Source organism: Carcharodon carcharias, chromosome 20 (genome assembly GCF_017639515.1).
Source record: "Carcharodon carcharias isolate sCarCar2 chromosome 20, sCarCar2.pri, whole genome shotgun sequence".
Lineage (NCBI taxonomy): Eukaryota > Metazoa > Chordata > Chondrichthyes > Lamniformes > Lamnidae > Carcharodon > Carcharodon carcharias.
In genome coordinates this window covers 97,260,860-97,281,287 of record NC_054486.1, presented here as the reverse complement: position 1 = coordinate 97,281,287, position 20,428 = coordinate 97,260,860, and the positions used below count along the sequence as shown (strand labels likewise).

The 20,428-nt window shown below is 39.8% G+C and overlaps 1 protein-coding gene across 2 annotated transcripts in view; it reads left to right on the top strand.

The window, feature by feature from the left end:
- dlst (dihydrolipoamide S-succinyltransferase) overlaps positions 1-20,428 on the top strand; it is a 63,838-nt gene that overhangs the window by 33,951 nt on the left and 9,459 nt on the right. For both annotated transcript variants that reach the window (XM_041215009.1, XM_041215010.1), the window contains exons 2-10: positions 1,158-1,191; positions 3,079-3,127; positions 4,258-4,319; positions 5,195-5,266; positions 7,218-7,273; positions 9,368-9,479; positions 10,002-10,163; positions 11,174-11,253; positions 12,403-12,500. In XM_041215009.1, the coding sequence (XP_041070943.1) occupies positions 1,158-1,191; positions 3,079-3,127; positions 4,258-4,319; positions 5,195-5,266; positions 7,218-7,273; positions 9,368-9,479; positions 10,002-10,163; positions 11,174-11,253; positions 12,403-12,500 (725 nt within the window). The remainder of the gene's footprint in view (positions 1-1,157; positions 1,192-3,078; positions 3,128-4,257; positions 4,320-5,194; positions 5,267-7,217; positions 7,274-9,367; positions 9,480-10,001; positions 10,164-11,173; positions 11,254-12,402; positions 12,501-20,428) is intronic.

The window sequence follows — 20,428 nt, the reverse complement described above, 5'->3', positions numbered from 1 at the left end:
AAACAAGCAAATTACAGAAGATGCTGGAAATCTGAAATAAAAACAGAAAGTGCTGGAAATGCTCAGACCTGGCAGCATTTATGGAAAGAAAAACGGTGTTTCAGGTCAATGACCTTTCACCAGAAGTACTTTTGAAATTTTCACTCTTGTAATGTAGGAAATTTATTTTAGTGCAATAAAAGATACTCTAGTATGTAGTGATCTACCGCAATTGACTACTGAAGCTGAATTAGTCGTGATTTTGAGAATGCAATAAACACTTGAGAAAAGATGTGAAGGAATGCAACAAAATTCAGTTGATGAGCTTAGAGTAGCTAATTTTTAATGCGGAGGTAGCAAAGGCTGACTCGTTTTCTATACTAAAATTTGATTCTGTAACTCTTTTGAGTACAAACCCGTTTCCATCTGTTTCAGATGAAGTTACATTGTTTCATAGTTTGCCATTGTGAGATTTGAACTCTTGATCTTGGGGCTACAAACCCAGTACCATAACCACTTGGCTATTTAGGCCAAGCCCAATTTGATTCTGTAGTTGCACTATTTCAAAAGAGGGACAGATCAAGGGATGTGGTTGTAGAAACAGCTCTGGGAGGCTTGTTAGTCAAACAAACCAAACTTTATATGGGAGCTTCTGTGGCTGTTTATATCCAGCCAGCCCCTCATACGGCCATTTTTCCCTAGGAAACCCTTCCCTATAATTTATTCCCCTGCGCTACCCACATTTTGGTTGAACAAATCATGTGACCCCTACCTTGTTAAACTGACCTTAAAGTGACTCATCACAGTAGAAAAGCTGGATGGAGAAGTACAATATTTGCAAAACTTCTAAACTTCCTACAAAACTGGGAAGTAGCATATCTATAGAGAGTTGGAAATTTCAAAACTGAATTAACTCTGACACCCCTCTGGTCCGGCAGTAACATGGAAAGGTAATCATTCTGGCCGTGATGTGCGGATTACACTTTGCACGACTGTTTAAGTCTGGATTCCTGAAAATGATGCACAGAGAACTAATAAAAAAATAATTTGCAAAATTTCAGCCTTGTACATCATGCATTGGCATTTAATTGTTGGCTTAGTGATTTGAATTACCGGTTATGAAGAAGGTCTGATCTGAGAATAAAATATTTTCTCTTTCCATTCCCCCTTCACTACAGGGAAATGGCTCACAAGGATGCAAAGGTCTCTCTGGTGAGTTTATTTTCCTGAGTACAAATGTTTGTGTGTGATATTCCCTATAACTTGTGTTGATCCTTCAACTATAAAGTTTTACTTTCTGATCCTGTTTATACTTGCCCATATGAGTTTCACTCTGGTTCCTGCTCTGCTTGCTCTTGAGTATCCTGCACCTGTGATTATAATCAACTGAGGTCTTCAAGATAAAAAGATTATATTTTAAATTAAAAATATTTTGTACTTCAGTAAAAGTTGTAAGTTAAAGAGAAAAAGGATTACTTTTTATTTAAGGTACGCTTGAACAGCCTGTTGTGAAGATGCAGAGTAGACAACTGGCAGTATAAATTCTCAGGTTTGTGTTCAATATAACTTTTAGGCTGGCTCAAATTTGCAGCTTTCACCACTTAATGGAGGTCACCTGGGGTGCCAGCCATCAACATCATCACGTGGCATAATGGAACTGTTCAGAAAATTTTTCTCCGAAGTGGCTTCTGTTTTCAAAAAACTCTGAAAATGTCTAAGGAATTTTATTGACCTCAAGGATTAGACATTGAATATTAATTCCTTGTGAGGAGAATTAAACATACTAGCTCATCTGCATAGTTCCCACAAGCCTGAAAGCTGGCAAATAGGTTTATTCAAACTGAACTAAGTGCTGGAGCTTCTGATATTCTTTTTCTGGTGAAACATACAGAAAATGGACATGGTAGGCTCAATTGTTGCATTTGGTACTAGTTCATTACTCAGTTGCCTGGGAAGAACCAACATGAATCTTTGAGTGTGTAAGAGTATCTAACATCTTTGATATTGTCTAAACTCTTATGTAACTGGTTCTGAAATAGATTCACACTGATTAAAGTGATGATGAATGAAATATTTAAGTATGGAATTCCTTCACGTTTTCAGGATAAATGTATGATTTGTCATGCAATATTTCTTTAAAATAACTGAACATAATTGTATTCCCAGCACTGACTGTTGGGCAACATAATGTATTGCAGCTTCAACTTACTTCGGTACTAAAAAGATGCAGGTACATGTCCACAGGGAGCTTCTTCTGTTCTGTATGCTCACCTGGGGGTTAACTTCAGAGTGGAAGTGACTAGAGGTTGAGGTCAGGGCACTTTCCATATTAGCATTTGGTGCATCAAATTTATGATGATTCTGAAATTCTCCCCTTCCACTATAAGTAAATTGAGTTTACATATTGTTCTGGTTTTGACTAGGGCATAAAGCCTTTATTGTATCTTGAAAATTACACCATAACCATTTTGATACACAAATTCCATGTAATGACTGTGGAGATGTTTTCACTTGTGGGAATAAATAGAAGATTGTCACTAATAATAAATTTAATGAAAAACTCAGGAGAAACAACTTTACCAGGGCGTGGTTAAAATATGGAACTTGCTGCCATGTGGAGTAGTTGAGCAGAATGGCATAGATGTCTTTTCAGGGCAAGCTAGGTAAGTATGTGAGGAAGAAAGAAAGAGAAGAATATTCAGATAGGGTTAAATGAAGTAATGTAAGAGGGGACTCCTGTAGAGCATAAACAATGCCAAAGATCATTTAGACAGTTCTGTGCTGTAAATTCAATGAAAATGTAATATCTTAGAAGTATTAGTCATATTTATTTTCCAATTCCTTACATTATCAGGAGCTCTGCTTAGCAGGTTGTGTTCACATTTCTGTGAAGCATATCTGATATCAAGTTGAAAAAAGTACATGTCATTCCACATGCTTCTAAAATGAAGCAATACTTGTAAGCACTTAACAATTACTGCCTGAATGTTTAACTTGATTAAATTAGTAGCTGAATATCCTTTTAACAGTGTCTCCTTCATTTTGTTTTGTGTTTTATTGCATGTGAGATCTGACAGTAACCAAATATGTATTTTCTAGGTCTTTTGGTGTGCTATAGATCTATCTATGATAGAAGCAGGCAGCTTCCGTAAGTACTGAGATTTATAGAGTTTATAAATTGAAAATATATGCAGTAGATTCCAGATCTCAGTGAATCTTATTCGTTGAACCATTCTTTACTAGGGCCTCTTAACTCACCTTAAGATTGTAGAAGGTAGGAAGGAAAAACTAAAGGTATTTAAGACCCAAATACTTTGACCCGCTTAATTCAAGTTTGTACCTTTTGTGATATGCCCTTCCTCAAAAGACATTTACCCTTTGCTTAGCTTTCTGAATTAAAGAATAGAAATATAGGGATATTCTTTCCCTATAACATGGATGCTTTAGGATGCCATTCCCTGATAATATAATGAAGAAGCATGATTCCCTGAGCAATAGAGTAAAATAAACCAGATAGCTATTACGCTGTTAATCGCATGTTCACTGTCATTGGTTGTTCACTTTCATGTTTACCATCAGCAAAAGAGTAAATATTTTCTAAAGGGAGCTAGGTAGGGTTAAGAAAAATATGCTGCTCCAAAACTTAAAACTGTGTACTGTATAAATTAACAAGCTGATTCATGTTTCGTGGGTACCATTCTGATTGAAAGCACTAATTACAGATCATTGCAGGACTTGCTATTTGTAAGCCTTCCCCCTTCCCAGTGCTCCCCCCCCCCCCCCCCCCAAATGTCCAGAGATATAAAGAGCTTGTGGAATGAGAGAAGAGTCACTTTATTAAAACTGTACATCTGTTTATATAAAAACTTCAAAACAATGAATCATGAACTTTTGAGATAGAATGATGTGTAAGTAACTATATCCAAGGGATAGGTTGTTTATGTAGGTATGTGCACAGATTTATGTGACTAGTATGTAAGGGAGAACAAATGTATTTTTATACCAACTGCTGGTAAGTAAAACACAATTTTGTTTCTCAATTCAAAGAAAACTATCTGTAAATGAATCTCTTTCTCTGTCATTGACCCTTCCTACCTGTCTCCAAATATATAAAACTGCAAGTAGCACAGGCTGATCAATAATAAGTTGGAAGTATTTAAAGAATTGTAAAGCAATTTACATTCCTGTAGGCTCTAGTTGAGGAAGTTTAAGTTATTTGTAAGATGGCCTGTCCCCTCTGTATAAGGCATAGTTCTAATTATTATTGTTTATTTGCAGAGAAAATGTCTCTAAATTTAGCCTCTTCCGCATCCGACATTTTAGGACGTCAGCAGTCTTTAGTAAGTATTGGATTGTTTTATGTGAAGTGCTACTATAAGACCATTTGTCATGCTGTTTGAGCCATTAGCACTTCTCAATCTAACCAGATATTCACTTTACCCATTAGTTGTGGTACAATTTAACTATAGGTCAGGTATATTTAACTGCAACAAATTATCTAATGAAATAATATCTTATTTCAAGAAACACAGTATAAATTTTGGAAAGAAATGATATTTAAGACTACAAAATGGATCAGTTGTTTTGCATTTGTACTTTCATGCCAATAAACTTGTTTTTTAAACTTTTTCAAATGGATTCTGGACTGAATACAGCTCCAATGCACAAATTTTTTGTTTAAGAGACAAACAGTTAATTGACAAAAAGGGCAATACTTTGGATGTTTGTATTATACCTAAGGTATAACATTGTACAGCATAAATTCTGTTAAACCATTTTGTGCTAACTATATTCTATCTTTCAACTCTCTTGAATCCTGCTTCTGACAATAGTGCTGTCATCAACATCGACTCACTTTGTTGGAGCAGAGTTAAGGAAACTCTAGCCTGTGCTGTATGTGACAGGCAAGTCCTCAGTACATTTAATGTACTGGACTTTTAATAGTAGAAAGATATTGAGTTCAGCAGTGATGGCCTTCACTTTGTTGGCTTCTTTATGGTTTGACTTGCAATTAGAAAATTCAAAAGCAGTCTGTAACCTTTGATATAGAATACCAGTATACAGCTTTGGTACTATGTCTATTAAGCTTCTCTGCCTAATTAAACATCTAAATGTAAAGCAATTTTTCTTAAGTTTAAGAAAATATTTTAAACTGCCCAATTTGCAATGAATGCCTTTTCCAAACTAGTTTTAACTTTCTGCCTTGTTTTCACAGATGACGTGCTAACAGTTAATACACCAGCATTTGCAGAGTCTGTCACAGAGGGAGATGTCAGGTGGGAAAAAGGTACAGTGCATTTTAGAAGATTATGGATATTTGGTTAGTTGTTAGAAGGACTAAATATTTGACAATTGGTAGGGTCCAGTAGATTGTGTTTGAGAGAGATTCTTTTTGACATCCACCACTGTTTCTCCAATCACAATGTCGTTGGCAGCTGTTAATTTATCCCTTAAAAACCTATTAGTAGAAATATGTTTTTGTGGAAAAATCCTTGTGAATCTGGATGCTGGAGACTATTTTAAGAAAATGGTATATGAACAAATGAAAATAATAATTCCTATTAAAAACAATTATCTAGCCATATTTAAAACTTATGTGATTGTGACCATTGTAAACTATCCCTCCTCATCCTTCTCAACTTGTCTGCAGCCTTTGACAATGCACCACGCCACCCTCCTCCACTGTCTTTCCTCGGTTATCCAGCAAGTTGGGACTGCACTCACCAGGTTCTATTCTTATCTATCAAGTCATAACTATCACTTGCAATGGTTTCTCTTCACACTCCTGCATCACTACCTTTGGAGTACCCCAAGCATCTATCCTTGAACCCTTCCTACTACTTATCTACATAATCCCCCTCGGTAACATCATTGGAAAAAGCAAGGTCACATTGCACATACATGCTGACGATACCCATCTTTACTTCATTGCCACCCCTCTTGACCCTTCCACTGTCTATGGTTTGTCACACTGCTTTCCCAACATCTAATACTGGATAAGCAGAAGTTTCCTGCAACTAAACATTCAGAAGACTGAAGTCACTGACTTGCTTTTGCTGGCATCCAGTTTGTGGTGCAGAGTATGTATTGAGATCATTCTAGTATGAACTGTGCTCTTGGGTGGTGGAAGGATGGTTGAATAAATTATTTTTGTACAGAGCCAATACCACTGTGAAGATGGACTGAAATCTGACTTTCACTTATACTGTGTATCTTGGTGCAGAGCAATACCAGTGTGTGACTTGATACTGCCTTTGGTTCAGTTGCAGATTTAGGCTTTGAAGGCCTGTGACCAGCAACAGTATGAATAGGGAAGACCTAAGGTCAAGGCTCAACAATGCTCATAAGAATTCTCATTCAGCTATTTAGGAATAAATAAATGCAAGATTCATTGTCACTACTTGAACAAAAATAAAGCTTTGGATGGGACTAGAGGCAGGAAAGTAGCATTCGGCAGTATACCAGTGTAGTATGCAGTGATAAGATGTAGCAACAGGAACAGGCCTTTCAACCCTCAAGTGTTCTGTCATTCAATTAGATCATGGCTGATCTGCATCTGAACTTCCTTGTACTTTGCTGTCCTTGTCTAGTTAAATTTTCTGGCCCCCCTTTAGTAATTGCCAAAATGCACAGGGAGATTTGGAGGGGGAGGAGAACAGAGAAAACAATGAATTGGGGAAATAATTTAATATTTCCAGATGCACTCATTGGGTGAGCAAGGTGCACTGGGAGATATTCTTTATTTATAATTTCCATGTGTAATTAGGCACTAAATGCTTTTTGGCTATTATTAATTTTAATTATGTGACAACTTGGTGTTGAACCTGCCCAATAGTTCCACCTTACAAACCTGTCATACATAACAAATAGGAGCAGGAGTAGGCCATTTGGTGGGAGCCTGATAGCCATTCAGTAAGATCATGGCTGATCTGATTGTGACCTTAAGTCTGCTTTCCTGCTGGCCCTCCATAACCTTCGGCTCCCTTGTAGATCAAAAATCTGTCTAACTGACCTGAAGATATTCAATGACCCAGCCTCTGCTGTCTGAGAAGAGAATTCAATGAAGAATACAACCAAAAAGAACAAACAACTTGAGTGATTATAAGACAATCTAATTTTGGGGTTCAGATAACATTTGCTTCTTTAAAAGTATTATCCAAGTCCCTAAATGAGTTTTGATTTTGAATTTGGCATTTACATCCAAAATACCCCTGTTCATTCCCTGTGTTTCGTTACAGCTGTTGGTGATACAGTAGTTGAAGATGAGGTGGTGTGTGAAATTGAAACTGATAAGGTTAGTAACATTTTTCATTGCTTCTGACAAGCTACTTTTTTCCTCCTTTTTTGGTCTGTACTAAATATGGCTGAAGAGGCAATTAAGCCCCTGGCATTGTTCCTATATAACTGCTGTCAATGAAATAATAAGTGATCCCCAGGGTATCCCAGCTGCGTACAACCTGTCCAGCCTGTATCGTCTGACCACCACCACCACCCCCCCCACCCCCAAGTCATCTTGTGGTGGGACAAATACTTGTCTTTTTCCAAATTCCCCTTGAGAAGACGGTGGTGAGCTGCCACCTTGAATCTCTGCAGTCGCTGTAGTGTAGGTACACCTACAGTGCTATTGTCTGTTCCCCTAACTATTGCTTTCCCAATCTCCTCCGCCTCTCCTGTAAAGCTGAGCAAACTATAGTGCTGTACGTTTGACTCTGGCTGCATTCTCCAGAGTGCGCCTCGCTGGTTCTCCAGACTGAATATTGGTTGGAGAGTGAGATGCATTCAGGGTACTCTTGCACTGTCTACCTTGTCCTCTTTGGCTCCCTGCCAGTCACCTATTTCCCTTCTGCATCATATCCTTAAACTATGGGTGACCACATCCAGAAACATGTTATCCATGCAACTCCCAACTTCACGGATGCATTGTGATGATGCCAGCTGCTGCTCAAGCTCCGAAACCTGTAACTTGTGATGCTCCAGCTGATGGCACTTCCTGCTCGTGAGAAGATGAGGACATAAGCATCCTGAAGTTCCCAAAGGTAACAAGATGTGCACTCCATGGGACTGAGGTGCCCTGCCTCTATTTATTGGACCAACTAAACGTAACAGAAATATACTTACCAGTCAGCACCTTCTCTTGTGCTGATGTCACCTTTAGTTATTTGCTTCTATCTCACACTGCTGAACTGCACCTGAATTCTTTTAGATCAATGCTGCTTACCTCCAGGATCTCTGAACTTGTTAAGTGAAGAAATTAATTTTTGTTCGCTCACTCAGTTCACTTGCACCTTAGCTCCGATGCGCACTCGCTGTGATGTCAAGGTTGACAGCACTTTCAAAATTCTGGGAATCTTTTGGTGTTTGTGCTAGATAGCTCCTCCCTCAGTGCTCAGCCCTGATTGGGGTTTTACCCTCACTGCCACTCATTTTTACACTCCACTGGGCTACTCTCTGTTTCCTGCTGATATCTGCCCCTGTTGCTACACCTGCCTATTCGTTCACATCATCTACCACTTCTCTTTGTCTCTTGAAATTATTACTACACTTTTAGACAGTATCAACCATGTGACCACCCAACCACACACAATGCTCACTATTGGGTTAATTTAATAAATTACTCCCAGCAGGAGGCCTCACTTGTAGGCAGCAAGTGCTAGGATTTCAGGTGCATGGCCACTATGATCTACTTAAGGTTGCTGCTGTGAGTGAGATTTTGTAAAATTAGCTTTAATACATTTTTTTCTTTTAATTGGCCTGATCAGTTCCCCTTTTTCTTGCACTAATTCGAGAACTTTCATCAGCCATCATTCTGGTCCAGTTAATTATCAGTCTATATCTGTAATGCATTAATTCATTTAACTCAGTCACCGTGTTACTTTAGCATTCAGCGTTCAATTTTCATATCTGAAAATGCGGTAATCTGAACAAAACACTTAACCATTCCAGTTCCTATTACAAGATTAATGATATTAAATGCTTCTTGCATTTGCTGCCTTCAACTTCATAATTTTGAAACTAAATTATTTTTGGAATATGTAAGAAAGCATGTCTTATTTTCATGTGTGTACCAAATTCATTGTTGGATTGATGTCTTTGTGATTAGCATTTAATCTGCCATTTTAGCATTTCATTGCAAAGTGCCAAACTTGATTGATCCATCTTCTGCATCTGCAGATAGTACTGTAACATTGTGCCATGGGTTGTTTGTTTTCCAATGACCAATTGTTGAACCAGCCATTTTCTCTCATTCTGTGAACTGAACCTTAAAATTGCTGCTAACTCCCCATTTCAATGCAAAAACCAGTATTGAAAATGAAGGAGCGGAGTTCTTCGCCCACTGTGGAATATATGCTGCCAAACTATTATTCCTAAAATTAATTCTTTATTTCAGACATCAGTACACGTTCCTGCTCCACATGCTGGTGTCATTGAGGAACTCCTGGTCCCTGATGGGGGTAAGGTGGAAGGAGGAACCCCTCTCTTCAAACTCAGGAAGACAGAAGGTGGGTTCCCCTTTGCTTACTGACCTACATTAGCTCTTGGTTAAGCAATGCTGTGATCTTATAGCTGTCATCCTTGTTTTCAAATTCCTCCATGGCCTTGCCTTTCCTATTCCTGTAATCTTGAGTCCACGACCCTCTGAGGTATCTGCACTCCTCTGTTTTCTGGGCTGTTGAGCATCCCCAGCTTGAATCGCTCCACCATTGGTGATCACACCTTCAGCTGTGAAGGCTCTCAAGCTCTGGAATTCCACCCCCCACAAACCTCTCCTCCTCTACTTTACTTTGTTTTCTTCCTTTAAGATGCTCCTCAAAACTTACTACTTTGACCAAGCTTTTAGTGTCTGCCCTAATTGCCTTATGTGGCTCAGTGACAAATTTTGCTTTATAATGTTTCTGTGAAGCCTTTGGGACCCTCAGTTATGTCAAAATTGCTGTATAAATACATGTATATTGCATCATGTTTTGGAGAAATATCAGTCTCAAACCTGGTTAACCATGTGTTTTAACTTTTTGCTTTTCTAGCTGGTGCTGCAAAGCCAAAACCAGCAGCCACTCCTATCCCCAAACCAGAAGCAGCAGCAGCACCACCACCACCACCACCACCTGCAACCACAGCAGGGGCAATTCCTACCACAATGCCACCTGTACCACTGGTAAATATGCAGGCCATGGATAGTAAACCTGGTGAGTACAATAAATGACTTCCATTTAAAAAGGCTTCTGTTAACATAGTGCTTTATAGCACAATGCCTCAAAAATTCATTTGTGTTGAATTGAAGTGACTTATTATGCAGGCAAATGTGCTGGCTGTGTTGTACACCAAAAAATCCCACAAGCAGTAATAAAACGTAGGTTATTGGTGGCATTGATCAAGGGAGGAATGTTAGATAGGGCAGAAGGAGATTCTTGCACTTCAGTGATATCTTCAACAGTCATAAGATTAAAAACAAAAAAACTGTGGATGCTGGAAATTCAAAACAAAAACAGAAATACCTGGAAAAACTCAGCAGGTCTGACAGCATCGGCGGAGAAGAGTACAGCTGATGTTTTGAGGGTCATGAGGACTCGAAACGTCAACTGTACTCTTCGCCACCGATGCTGCCAGACCTGCTGAGTTTTTCCAGGTATTTCTGTTTCTGTTTTTGTCTTCAACAGCCAGCAGGTAAGTGGGTTATTACCTTATCTGAAGCACCTCCAAAAACGCAGCACTCCCCACCCACCACACACACACACACACACACAGACACACACAGACACACACCTCCCCCAGTACAGCACAAATTGGCAACCTAGACAGACAGACATAAACTCTCATTAGGCTTGAACACAACTTTTTTTCACACTGCGGCAAGAGTGTTATCGAGTAAGCTAAGCTGACAAAAAGAAAATAATGGAAACAAAAGATTATTATTAATCTTGGATGGTTCAGCAATCCTTTTGCTGTACATGACTTTTTAACGTTCTTTACAGTCATGGGTCTGTGACTTCTAACCAGTGCACTTGCTATACTCTTCCTGTATTGTGTGCGCATAATGGCTTAGATGGTTACATTGTTGGCAGGTAATCCTCTTATCTTGTTTAAAAGGGGATTTGCCAGAGGCATCTACATAATAGGAGATGATATCAATAGGATAGAAATGTAGGCTTTGCACATCCAGTTCCTAACATTGCCTTGTGTTCTGCTTTTGTTCCAGTGTCAGCAGTGAAACCTACTGTTGGACACTTGGCCCCAGCTTCGGATGTGGGAGTGAAAGGTGTCAGATCAGAGCATAGGGTAGGTATAAAGCAGCAAATGGTGCCAGTTACAACCTGCTATGTATGAATCTATTGGATAGAAACAGCTTGTATATTTTATTTACAACAAAACTTTTTCTGTGGACTGATACATAACTACCATACATCAGATTTAATACATCCTTTATTTAAAAAAAAAAGTGAAGTTCTTTTCTTCTGTGACCGAGAGGGCAGGTGGATAAGTGGCTTCTGAATTCATGACAGCATGCAAGAATAGTTCAGGGTTGGCTTTTTTGAGTCTCAGGCCAGTAGTGTGCTGCAGTTTTGATTCTACTTTTCTGTGTATGTCACTGTAGTGTGTGTCAAAAGGAAGCAAAACATCTCCAGACAGGAGAAGTGAAAAGGTCAGGTGTGCCATGTGTAATTGACTCTCACTCATGCCTTCAGGTCCAGAAGCCTGACTGCACCATTTTCTGGACTGCTGCTGATGCAGGGCCTGGGGAATTTATAGGGCGAAAATATAGAATGATCTGAGTGTTGACACAACAGTTTTGTTGTGGGAATTTCAAGCTTTCTAAGGAAGTGGCTAGAATTTTAAAATCCAGTAAGCTGTAAAAGGCTATTGTAGTTTACTACTATGCAAAATAGTGAAATTATTGACATACTTTTATATCATAACTGGGTAAAGATAAAGAATTAACATTTTGGATATCAGAAATGGTGGTTAACCATAACATTAATCATCAATTAACCCCAGTTATATTGCCCCCTGTTATTCTCAGGACATGATGTTAATAGTCAAATAGGGCACAGCAATATAAGATTTTTGAGGGTTGGCTAGTTTCTTTCTATGCTTGCTCTGGCCAGAGCAGTTGTTAATTATGCATCACTACCTGTGAAATAATCATAAGAGTATTGATTCTCTATCACTATCATCAGCAATACCAGTGTGACCATATTGTACGTAAACATTCAGATATCCTAGTCCTTTATTTGTAATGTCGAGAAGATATCATACTTTGCACATTAGGCGTAAGGAATAATATGATTTGCTTAAGTATTGATTGTAGTCACTTCCAGGTATCTCATATTTTGCATGTAATCTATTTGAACCTCTTGATTAGACAATAGCCTTGAAGTTTAAGCTTGTATAAGATAGACTAATTCTAAAATTGACTTAAATTTTTAGGTTAAAATGAACAGAATGCGACTTCGAATTGCACAACGGCTAAAGGAGGCTCAGAATACTTGTGCCATGCTGACCACCTTCAACGAAATTGACATGAGGTAAGGTGGATTCGACAGCTGCAGTCAGGGTAATGAGAGACATTCACAGAACTATCACTACTGTAGTCATATTGTTTTATGTGCCTTCATTTGGTTATGAAGAAAAATGAAATATAAAACCATTTTAAGTACCTTAAGTTTAATTGGTAAGACCTGTATCAAGCTTAGAAAGTCTTCTGCTTCAGGACCAGTAATTATAATATGTTCCTGTCCTGTTTCAAGTGAGGGATTGGTGACTCATCTACAGGCATCAGTCAGACTACCTAAATTTATTGATTCTTTGCTTTGAAAGGAGATATAGAAGACTTGTTGCATTCTTTTGGGGAGTTAGAGGTTATGGTTTGTTTTTTCCTTATGTTTTGTTTTTTCCTCCCTTAATCTTTTCCTGGGTCTCCCATGTCACAACTATTTGTAGCAACAATTCAAATAGCCTCCTGTAATGCATGTCTGAGCAACCAGCCAGCTGTCAGAAGGCCTACCCTCCAGTTATTCCTTCCTTATGCTGGGGTACAGTGAGATTGACAACCCCAGTGTATGGGTAATCACTGCTGCAACCCACGTTCCACCACTTCAGGGCACAGCAATGTTGTCCACCATCATGGTCCTTCCCCATGTCCTGTTCTAGTTCCCAATCTTGCTGCCTTCCCTTCTACTTCTCTTCTTTCCCACTGCCGTCCCTAATATTTTCTCTATATTGAATTGATCACGGAGCTGTTGTGGAAACCTTCAAAGCTAAGCAAAGAGAAGGTTTGCAGGGCAGAGTGTTGGCTTTTAAATTGGAAGTAACTAATGCTACATCTTGAACTATCATTAGAAAATTTCTTTCCAAATGCCATTTGAGTCCTTTGGTAAACTGAAACATCATCTCCACTTAAAGACAAATTCCTGTAAATATTTTTTCCTAATGTGCTTTTGTTGTAAGATGGACAGACTGCACAATATTAATTTAAGGGAAAATATTTGTCTCTTGTGCTGGAAATGATGCTTTTAACATTTTGTTTAAAGGGCTAATATTCCAGTTTTGGTTTACAGCTCTTCAGGATAGTGTTGTGTGCTGTAATAATACCTATTTAAACAGATTAGCGAAGAATGCACTTTACAAGACTGACATCTGCCTGGAGACTGAAGAGAAGGAGGAAAGAGATGGGGCAGAGAGATAAACTCTCGAGGGAGAAGCCTGGTCTTTGAATGAAAGCGGTTTAATGATGAGGCAATGAAATTTTGATATAGTTAGACTAGAAGATTTTATCATTCCTGGCTCCTTTTCTTGCGTTCTTGCATCTTGGGGATGCGTAATGGTGTTAGGGAAGTAATCCTAGAGTTAATGAGCTTAAGTGCAGGAAAACAAACAGGGTTAAGGGGAAAACACAGACATAAGACACCTTTTATCGGGTCAGTGAACACACTATCCACTTTCACTGGCCTTTAACTGTTTCATTGCTAGTTTCATTTGAAATATAGATTCCCACTTTTAACTGTCACACTATCCATATCTCCAGAGAATTGTAATCACTGGACACTTTAAGATTTTAGTTTAGTGCTGGGGATTGGAACAATATTTTTCCACTTTTGATGCCAAATGAGTCAACATCAAGTGCTTCAAGATCAGTTTTGTTTTATTTGTTCGTGGAATCTGGATGTCATTGGCTAAGCTGGCATTTATTGCCCACCCCTAATTGCCCTTGAGAAGGTGGTGGTGTGCTGCCTTCTTGAACCCCGCAGTCCATGTTTTATAGGAACATCCACAGTGCTGTTAGAAATGGAGTCCCAGGATTTTGACCCAGCTTATTGCTATGGGTTAGATACAGAGGGAAGCTACTGTTCCCAACATTGTGTTTAAATAGGATCACATCTCCAGTTGTAACATGTCTAATCGCTTTGCAACATCAGAAAAGGAAGAATGAAAACAAATCTTTCTGGCTCATCGGCAAGTGTGCACCGCATTAGGGAATAAACTCTTGTGCAGTTCCATCTTTTCCCGTGTGGTGTGTGTGAATATCTATAATGTAAATAATCTTTTTGTATATAAATATATGTTGCCTATGGCCCTATCTTGTTGGCACCACCTTTAAATTATTTCAAAGGTGGAACCTCGGAAGATAGCAAAGCCTAACCAAAGATCTGTTTTGGTTCTTTTTGCTTCTCTAGAGAAACTCTGCAATGTTTGTAAGTTGTATTTGGGATTTGGGTGCAAACATGGTGGATGATTAGTGAGGTGATGGGCAGAGGTGAGGATAGTGTCATATGGGATTATATTTGACCCCGAGATTGTTTATGACATATTCGTGCAATCATTAAGATGGCCTCTTTCCACCCCACCCCCATAACATCGCCTGACTTCACCCCCCGCCCCATCTCAGCTCATCTGCTGCTGAAAACTCATTCATGCCTTCGTTACCTCTACATTTGACTATTCCAGTGCACTCCTGGCTCGTTTCCTACATTCTACCCTCCGTAAACATGGTCATCCAAAACTCTGCTACCTGTGTCTCAACATGCACCACATTCCGTCCTCCTATCACGCCTGTGCTCACTCATCCGCGTTGGCTCTCGGTCAAGCGATATTTTGATTTTAAAGTTCTCATCCTTGTTTTCAAATCCCTCCATGGCCTCATCATTCCCTATCTTGATAACCTCCTTCTGCTCCACAGCCCTTTGATATCCGCAATCATTAATTCTGGCCTCTTGAGCATCCCTGATTTTAATTACTCCACCATTGGTGGCTGCACCTTCAGTTGCCAAGGTCCTAAGCTCTGGAATTCCCTCCCCACACCACAGCATCTCTCTACCCCACTTTCCTCCATGACACTCCTTAAACCCTACCTCTTGGACCAAGCATTTGGTAATCTAACCTAATTTTTTTTTGGCTCAGTGTCAAATTTTGCTTTATAATGCTCCTATGAAGTGTCTTGGGATGTTTTATTACATTAAAAGCACTATTGTTGTTGTGAAGGACACTTTTTTTCCTTCCATGACATGCTCATCTCTCAGCTCACTACCCTTCTCTGAAGGCTGTAATTTTCTCATTGTAATGCTCAATTTTCAGACAGTACTGTAGTGGGTGATGTTATGCCAAATCTCCATTCATTTTTGTACTTGCACAGTTTCCCAATATCATTTCTGCTGCATGCTGGAAGTGCTTCCAGAAATAGACTGTTGTATGCAAATGAGGCTTTTGGTATTTAGTTTGCTGTCAGCTAGTCTCTAATGGTAACCATGAAACTATCACTGATTGTTGTAAAAACCCATGTGGTTCACTAATGCCCTTTTAAAGAAGGAAACCTGCTATCCTTATCTAGCCTGCATGTGACTTCAAACCCACAGCAATGTGGTTGACTCTTAACTGCCCTCTGAAATGGCCTTGCATGCCACACAATTCTTAAGGGAAACTAGGGATGGGTAATAAATGCTGGCCTTGCCAATTATGTCCTCATCCCATGAAAGAATAAACAGGCAAAACTCTGAAATCGCTCCTCTACTGCCATACATTGGATTTGTTTGCAAAATTGAAGCCCATGGGATTAAAAGGGCAGTGGTAGTTTGGGAAACAAACAAATGTAGAAAAGAGGGAAAACGGTTGTCCTTCAGGCTGGAAGGAAGACCACTAATCTTTTTAATGTATATCAGTGACCTCGACTTGGGTATACAGGGCATAATTTCTAAGTTTGCAGCTGGTACAAAATTTGTAAATGGAGTAAACAGTGTGGAGGATTATAACAGACTTCAGAGGAATATAACAGATTGGAGAAATGAGCAGGCATGTGACAGATGAAGTTTAATGCAGACGTTTGAAGTGATGCACTTTGGAAGGAAAAATGGCAGTATAAAGTAAATGGTACAATTGGAAGGGGGTTTCAGGAACTTGAGACCTGAAAATTCATGTGCACAAATCTTTGTAAGTGTCAGGACAAAATGCTAAGACCATTTAAAAACATACAGGGATCGTTGGCTTTATAAATAGAGGTTTAGAGTACAGTACCTGGGAAGTTATATGCAACCTTCATAAATTACTGGTTAGTTCTCGAATGCAGTATTGTGGGCACCACACTTCAGGACGGATGTCAAGACTTTGGTGTGGGTGAGAAGGAGATTTATCAGAATGATACCAGGGCTGAGGGACTTCAGTTATGCTGAGAGATCGGAGAACCTGAGATGGTTCTCCATAAGAGCAAAGAACATTAAAGGGAGATAGAATAGGTGTTCAATTTATGAAGGGGTTTTTCAGAATAAAAGAAGATGAACAGTTTCCATTGGCAGGAGGATTGGTAACCAGTGAACACAGATTTAAGATAATTAACAAAAGAACCGGGATGGAGATAAGAACTTTTTATACTTGAAAAGCTAGTGGAAGCTCTCAAAAGGGAATTGGGTATAGGAGAGCTTTGCAGAGCTTTGGAAAGAGTGATAGAGTGGAACTAATTGAATATCTTTCAAAGAGCTGACAGAGGCGCAATAGGTCAGATGCAGCCTCCTTTGATGTATGATCTTATGACCATCTCAGAAGTGATAAAAGTTGCAGATCATAGCAGGATTGGCTGTCCACTTAAGCTGTTGGAGTTAAAGGGACTGTGACTTGCACCAATGCAGATTAATTGCAGGTGCTGTAATTGATCATGTTAGACTGTGAGTTTGTGTATTTGACTGGATTTCTGGATTTTCCTGCATCCCTATCCAAATGCAGCCAGAAGAACTAAGCATGGATGCTCCTTTAACTGCACTGTTCAGGAAGACTCTAAGCAAATGCAGTAACAACAGCAGAGGGTTCAAATAAACAGGACCTGCAGGCAGGCCTGAAGTCCACAGGTGAGGAGGCCTGCCCACAAAAGCAGGTTAGAGGCTAGGAACCCTGTGGTGAGTAACTCATCTTCTACAAGGCACTAGTCAAGAGTGTGATGGAATACTCTCCATTTGCCTGGATGATTGCAGCTCAAACAGCACTCAAGAAGCTTGACACCATCCAGGGCAAAGCAGCCTGCTTGATTGGCACCCCATCCACAAGCATCACTCCCTCCACCATTGACACACAGTGAAAGCAGTGTGTACTATCTACAAGATGCACTGCAGGAACTCACCAAGGCTCCTTAGACAACACCTTCCAAGCCTACGACCGCTACCATCTAAAGGACAAGGGTAGCAAATGCATGGGAACACTGCCATCTGCAAATTCCCCTCCAAGACACTCCCGCATCCCGACTTGGCAATATATTGCAGTTCCTTCACTGTCGCTGAGTCAAAACCCTGGAACTCCCTCCCTAACAGTATTGTGGGTGTACCTACACCACATGGACTGCAGTGGTTCAAGAAGGCAGCTCACTACCATCTTCTCAAGGGCAATTAGGGATGAGTAATAAATGCTGGCCTCGCCAATGATGCCCATGAATGAATTAAAAACAAAGGCCTTGCCCACCTCACAAGGTACACCGATAACCTTCCTGGATCTGTCAGAGGAGCCGTGCCTCAGGAGATTGGACATGCAGGCGTGGTTGCTGACTTTCTGCAGCATTCTGGAAGAACCCCTGGACTGGACATTTCATGCCATTTCACATGAGTGACTGGTAGCCTCAACTGTAATGCCTCTGCATCTTTCCAGACTGCTTGGGGCAACCTCTCAATGGTATGTCCGTCCATCATCTGGAATCGCAACAGGCAGGTCACAGATGTAGTTGCTAAAGTCAGAGGATCTGTCGCTTTGGACAGATGAATAACTGTAAAAATGAGATGACCTTGGGCTTTGCTGCTATGCCTGACTTTCCCTGAGTGGAGGATTGTTTGTATATATGTAGCGATCAGGGCACCTCATGATTAGCTGGGAGCATTTAGCTTTGGGTAGGGATTTCATTCGATAAATTTAAAACTTTTATGCGATCATGAGATTCATGCAAAGCTGTGCCTGCTGTGAAGCAAGATGCCCTGATTTTCCTTTTTCATTTTAAGGTATTCCAATGTTCCAGTTTCTCCAAAATTGTACAAACTTTGGAGCCCAGAGTATGGGTGCCAGCTGTCTGAGCTTGTATAAAAGCTGCAAGGGCTGGTGGCTTAAACTATTGCTGTGAGGGCCTGGCTGTGTTGTCCTGTTGATGATCATATAGGCCAAGATAGATTGAGGAGTGAAAATGCCCATGACAGTGTGGCAATGTCCCAAACATGCGGGAAGTGGACTTCTGCACCCATCCCACTCAGGTGGCCAAAGTGTTTGGCACATCTGCTTAGTACCTCCCACATTTGCTTGCGTAATTCATGCATTTTCCTTTTCATAGCTGGGCCCCAGAGTTCCACGTCGCTGTCCTGTTGAGCTGAGCTTAGAGAGGCTAAAGCTGTCCTCCATATCATAGCCTAGGCTGCCCCTGACACAGCTATCTACTCCTGCTTGCTTGAGCTGAGAGACTTGCCAGGTGTGAGCAGGATTTAAAATTGTTTTGTATGGGTAGCCTGAAGCCCACACGATAAGCTGGCCACTTTGCCAGTCTTGGGGAAATGAGACTTGCTGGTTAAAACTGACCAGGTCTCAACATTGGTCTCACTTGTGGGTGTGTTGTATGCTCCGGGTTTTTCTTGCGGTGTTCTTGCCCTCAGGCTCACATTTTAATTGGAGTGTCTACTTTGTATAAATGTTCTTTGCATGGTTTCCTTCAGATAGTTCAGTTATAAAAGAAAGTCTAGATAGTAATTAAGACTTTTGTAGCTGATTCACCTGCATCCACTGTTCTGTAATCCAATGTTTTGCAATTTATACAGGATTATTTTTTCTGTGGTATAATGAAATATGATCTGATAGTGTTCCAGGTCAAGCTGCGGCATAACTACTTTTATATTTTATATTGTTTCTAGATATAAAATTCTGTCACAAGTTCAAACATTTTGGTTACCTATGAGCAGAATTTTTGTGAGCAGCACGCCCCTGCTCTCCCTTCTTCCTCCTCTGCAATTATGCCTGTTGCTCATTTACAACAGAACAGTAATAACAGCACTGGACAATTTGGTGATAGAAACTATGCCAGTGAAACATGAAAGGAAAAGCTTTGGTGAGAGATGAGAAACAAAACTGATCATAAGTGGACCTGTAAAGACATACCTTTTATGGCTAGCAGCTGTCGCCAGAGTAATGTACATAGGTGACGAGGTCACAAATATTTGTCTCAAGCAGCTGGAAAAGCTGAAGTGCAGTGCAATTCATTGTGTGGCAGCTCTGCAGTTTGACACAATTCCGCTCAGGTCAAACAGATGGAAATTGTAGTGCTGTGTATGAATTGAAAGCCTTAAGCTGTTCAGCACTGTGACATAAAAAGTAAAGTAATTCAAACAATTATAGAAGCCATTCAGATGATAATCAACACAGCACAATGCTATCAAATGCACAGATTTGTACTGAGCTATAAGTATTTTGCATAGAAAATGCTATTCAGCTTCCTCTTCACAAAAGCTTAACATGATATTTAGTGATGGGAGATATGAGGTAAGTAGTCTTGTTAGTGTAAGGATTGAGTTGCCTCTAAGTGAATGTTTATTGAGTGAAATTGAAAGTCATTAATGAAAAATAAGAGCTAATAATAACTGTTTATTAACGTAAGTGAAGTAGAGAATGAAGGGAGATTCTCTTGTGCTTCGTATTGAGAAGCCCTCCATAGCTTGAAAGCAGAAGAAGAATGTGTGCTTTCCATTTATAGTTGCCTACTTCAAATTAATACTGTAACAAATGGCACAAATAAAAAATAAAATAACTGCAGTTCTTAAACCAGGAAAAAATTAGCATCATGAAAAGAACTGGAGGGGTTCAAGTAGGAAGTAAAACTTGAAAACAGGAAATAAGTTTTATGATACTTTTCAAAAGCTTCAAGGTCTCTGTTTATTTTACACATTTGATTATCTTTACCTGTACATAATCCACATAATCCTTAATCTTGTTCCTAAACAGCCATGTTTCTCGGCTC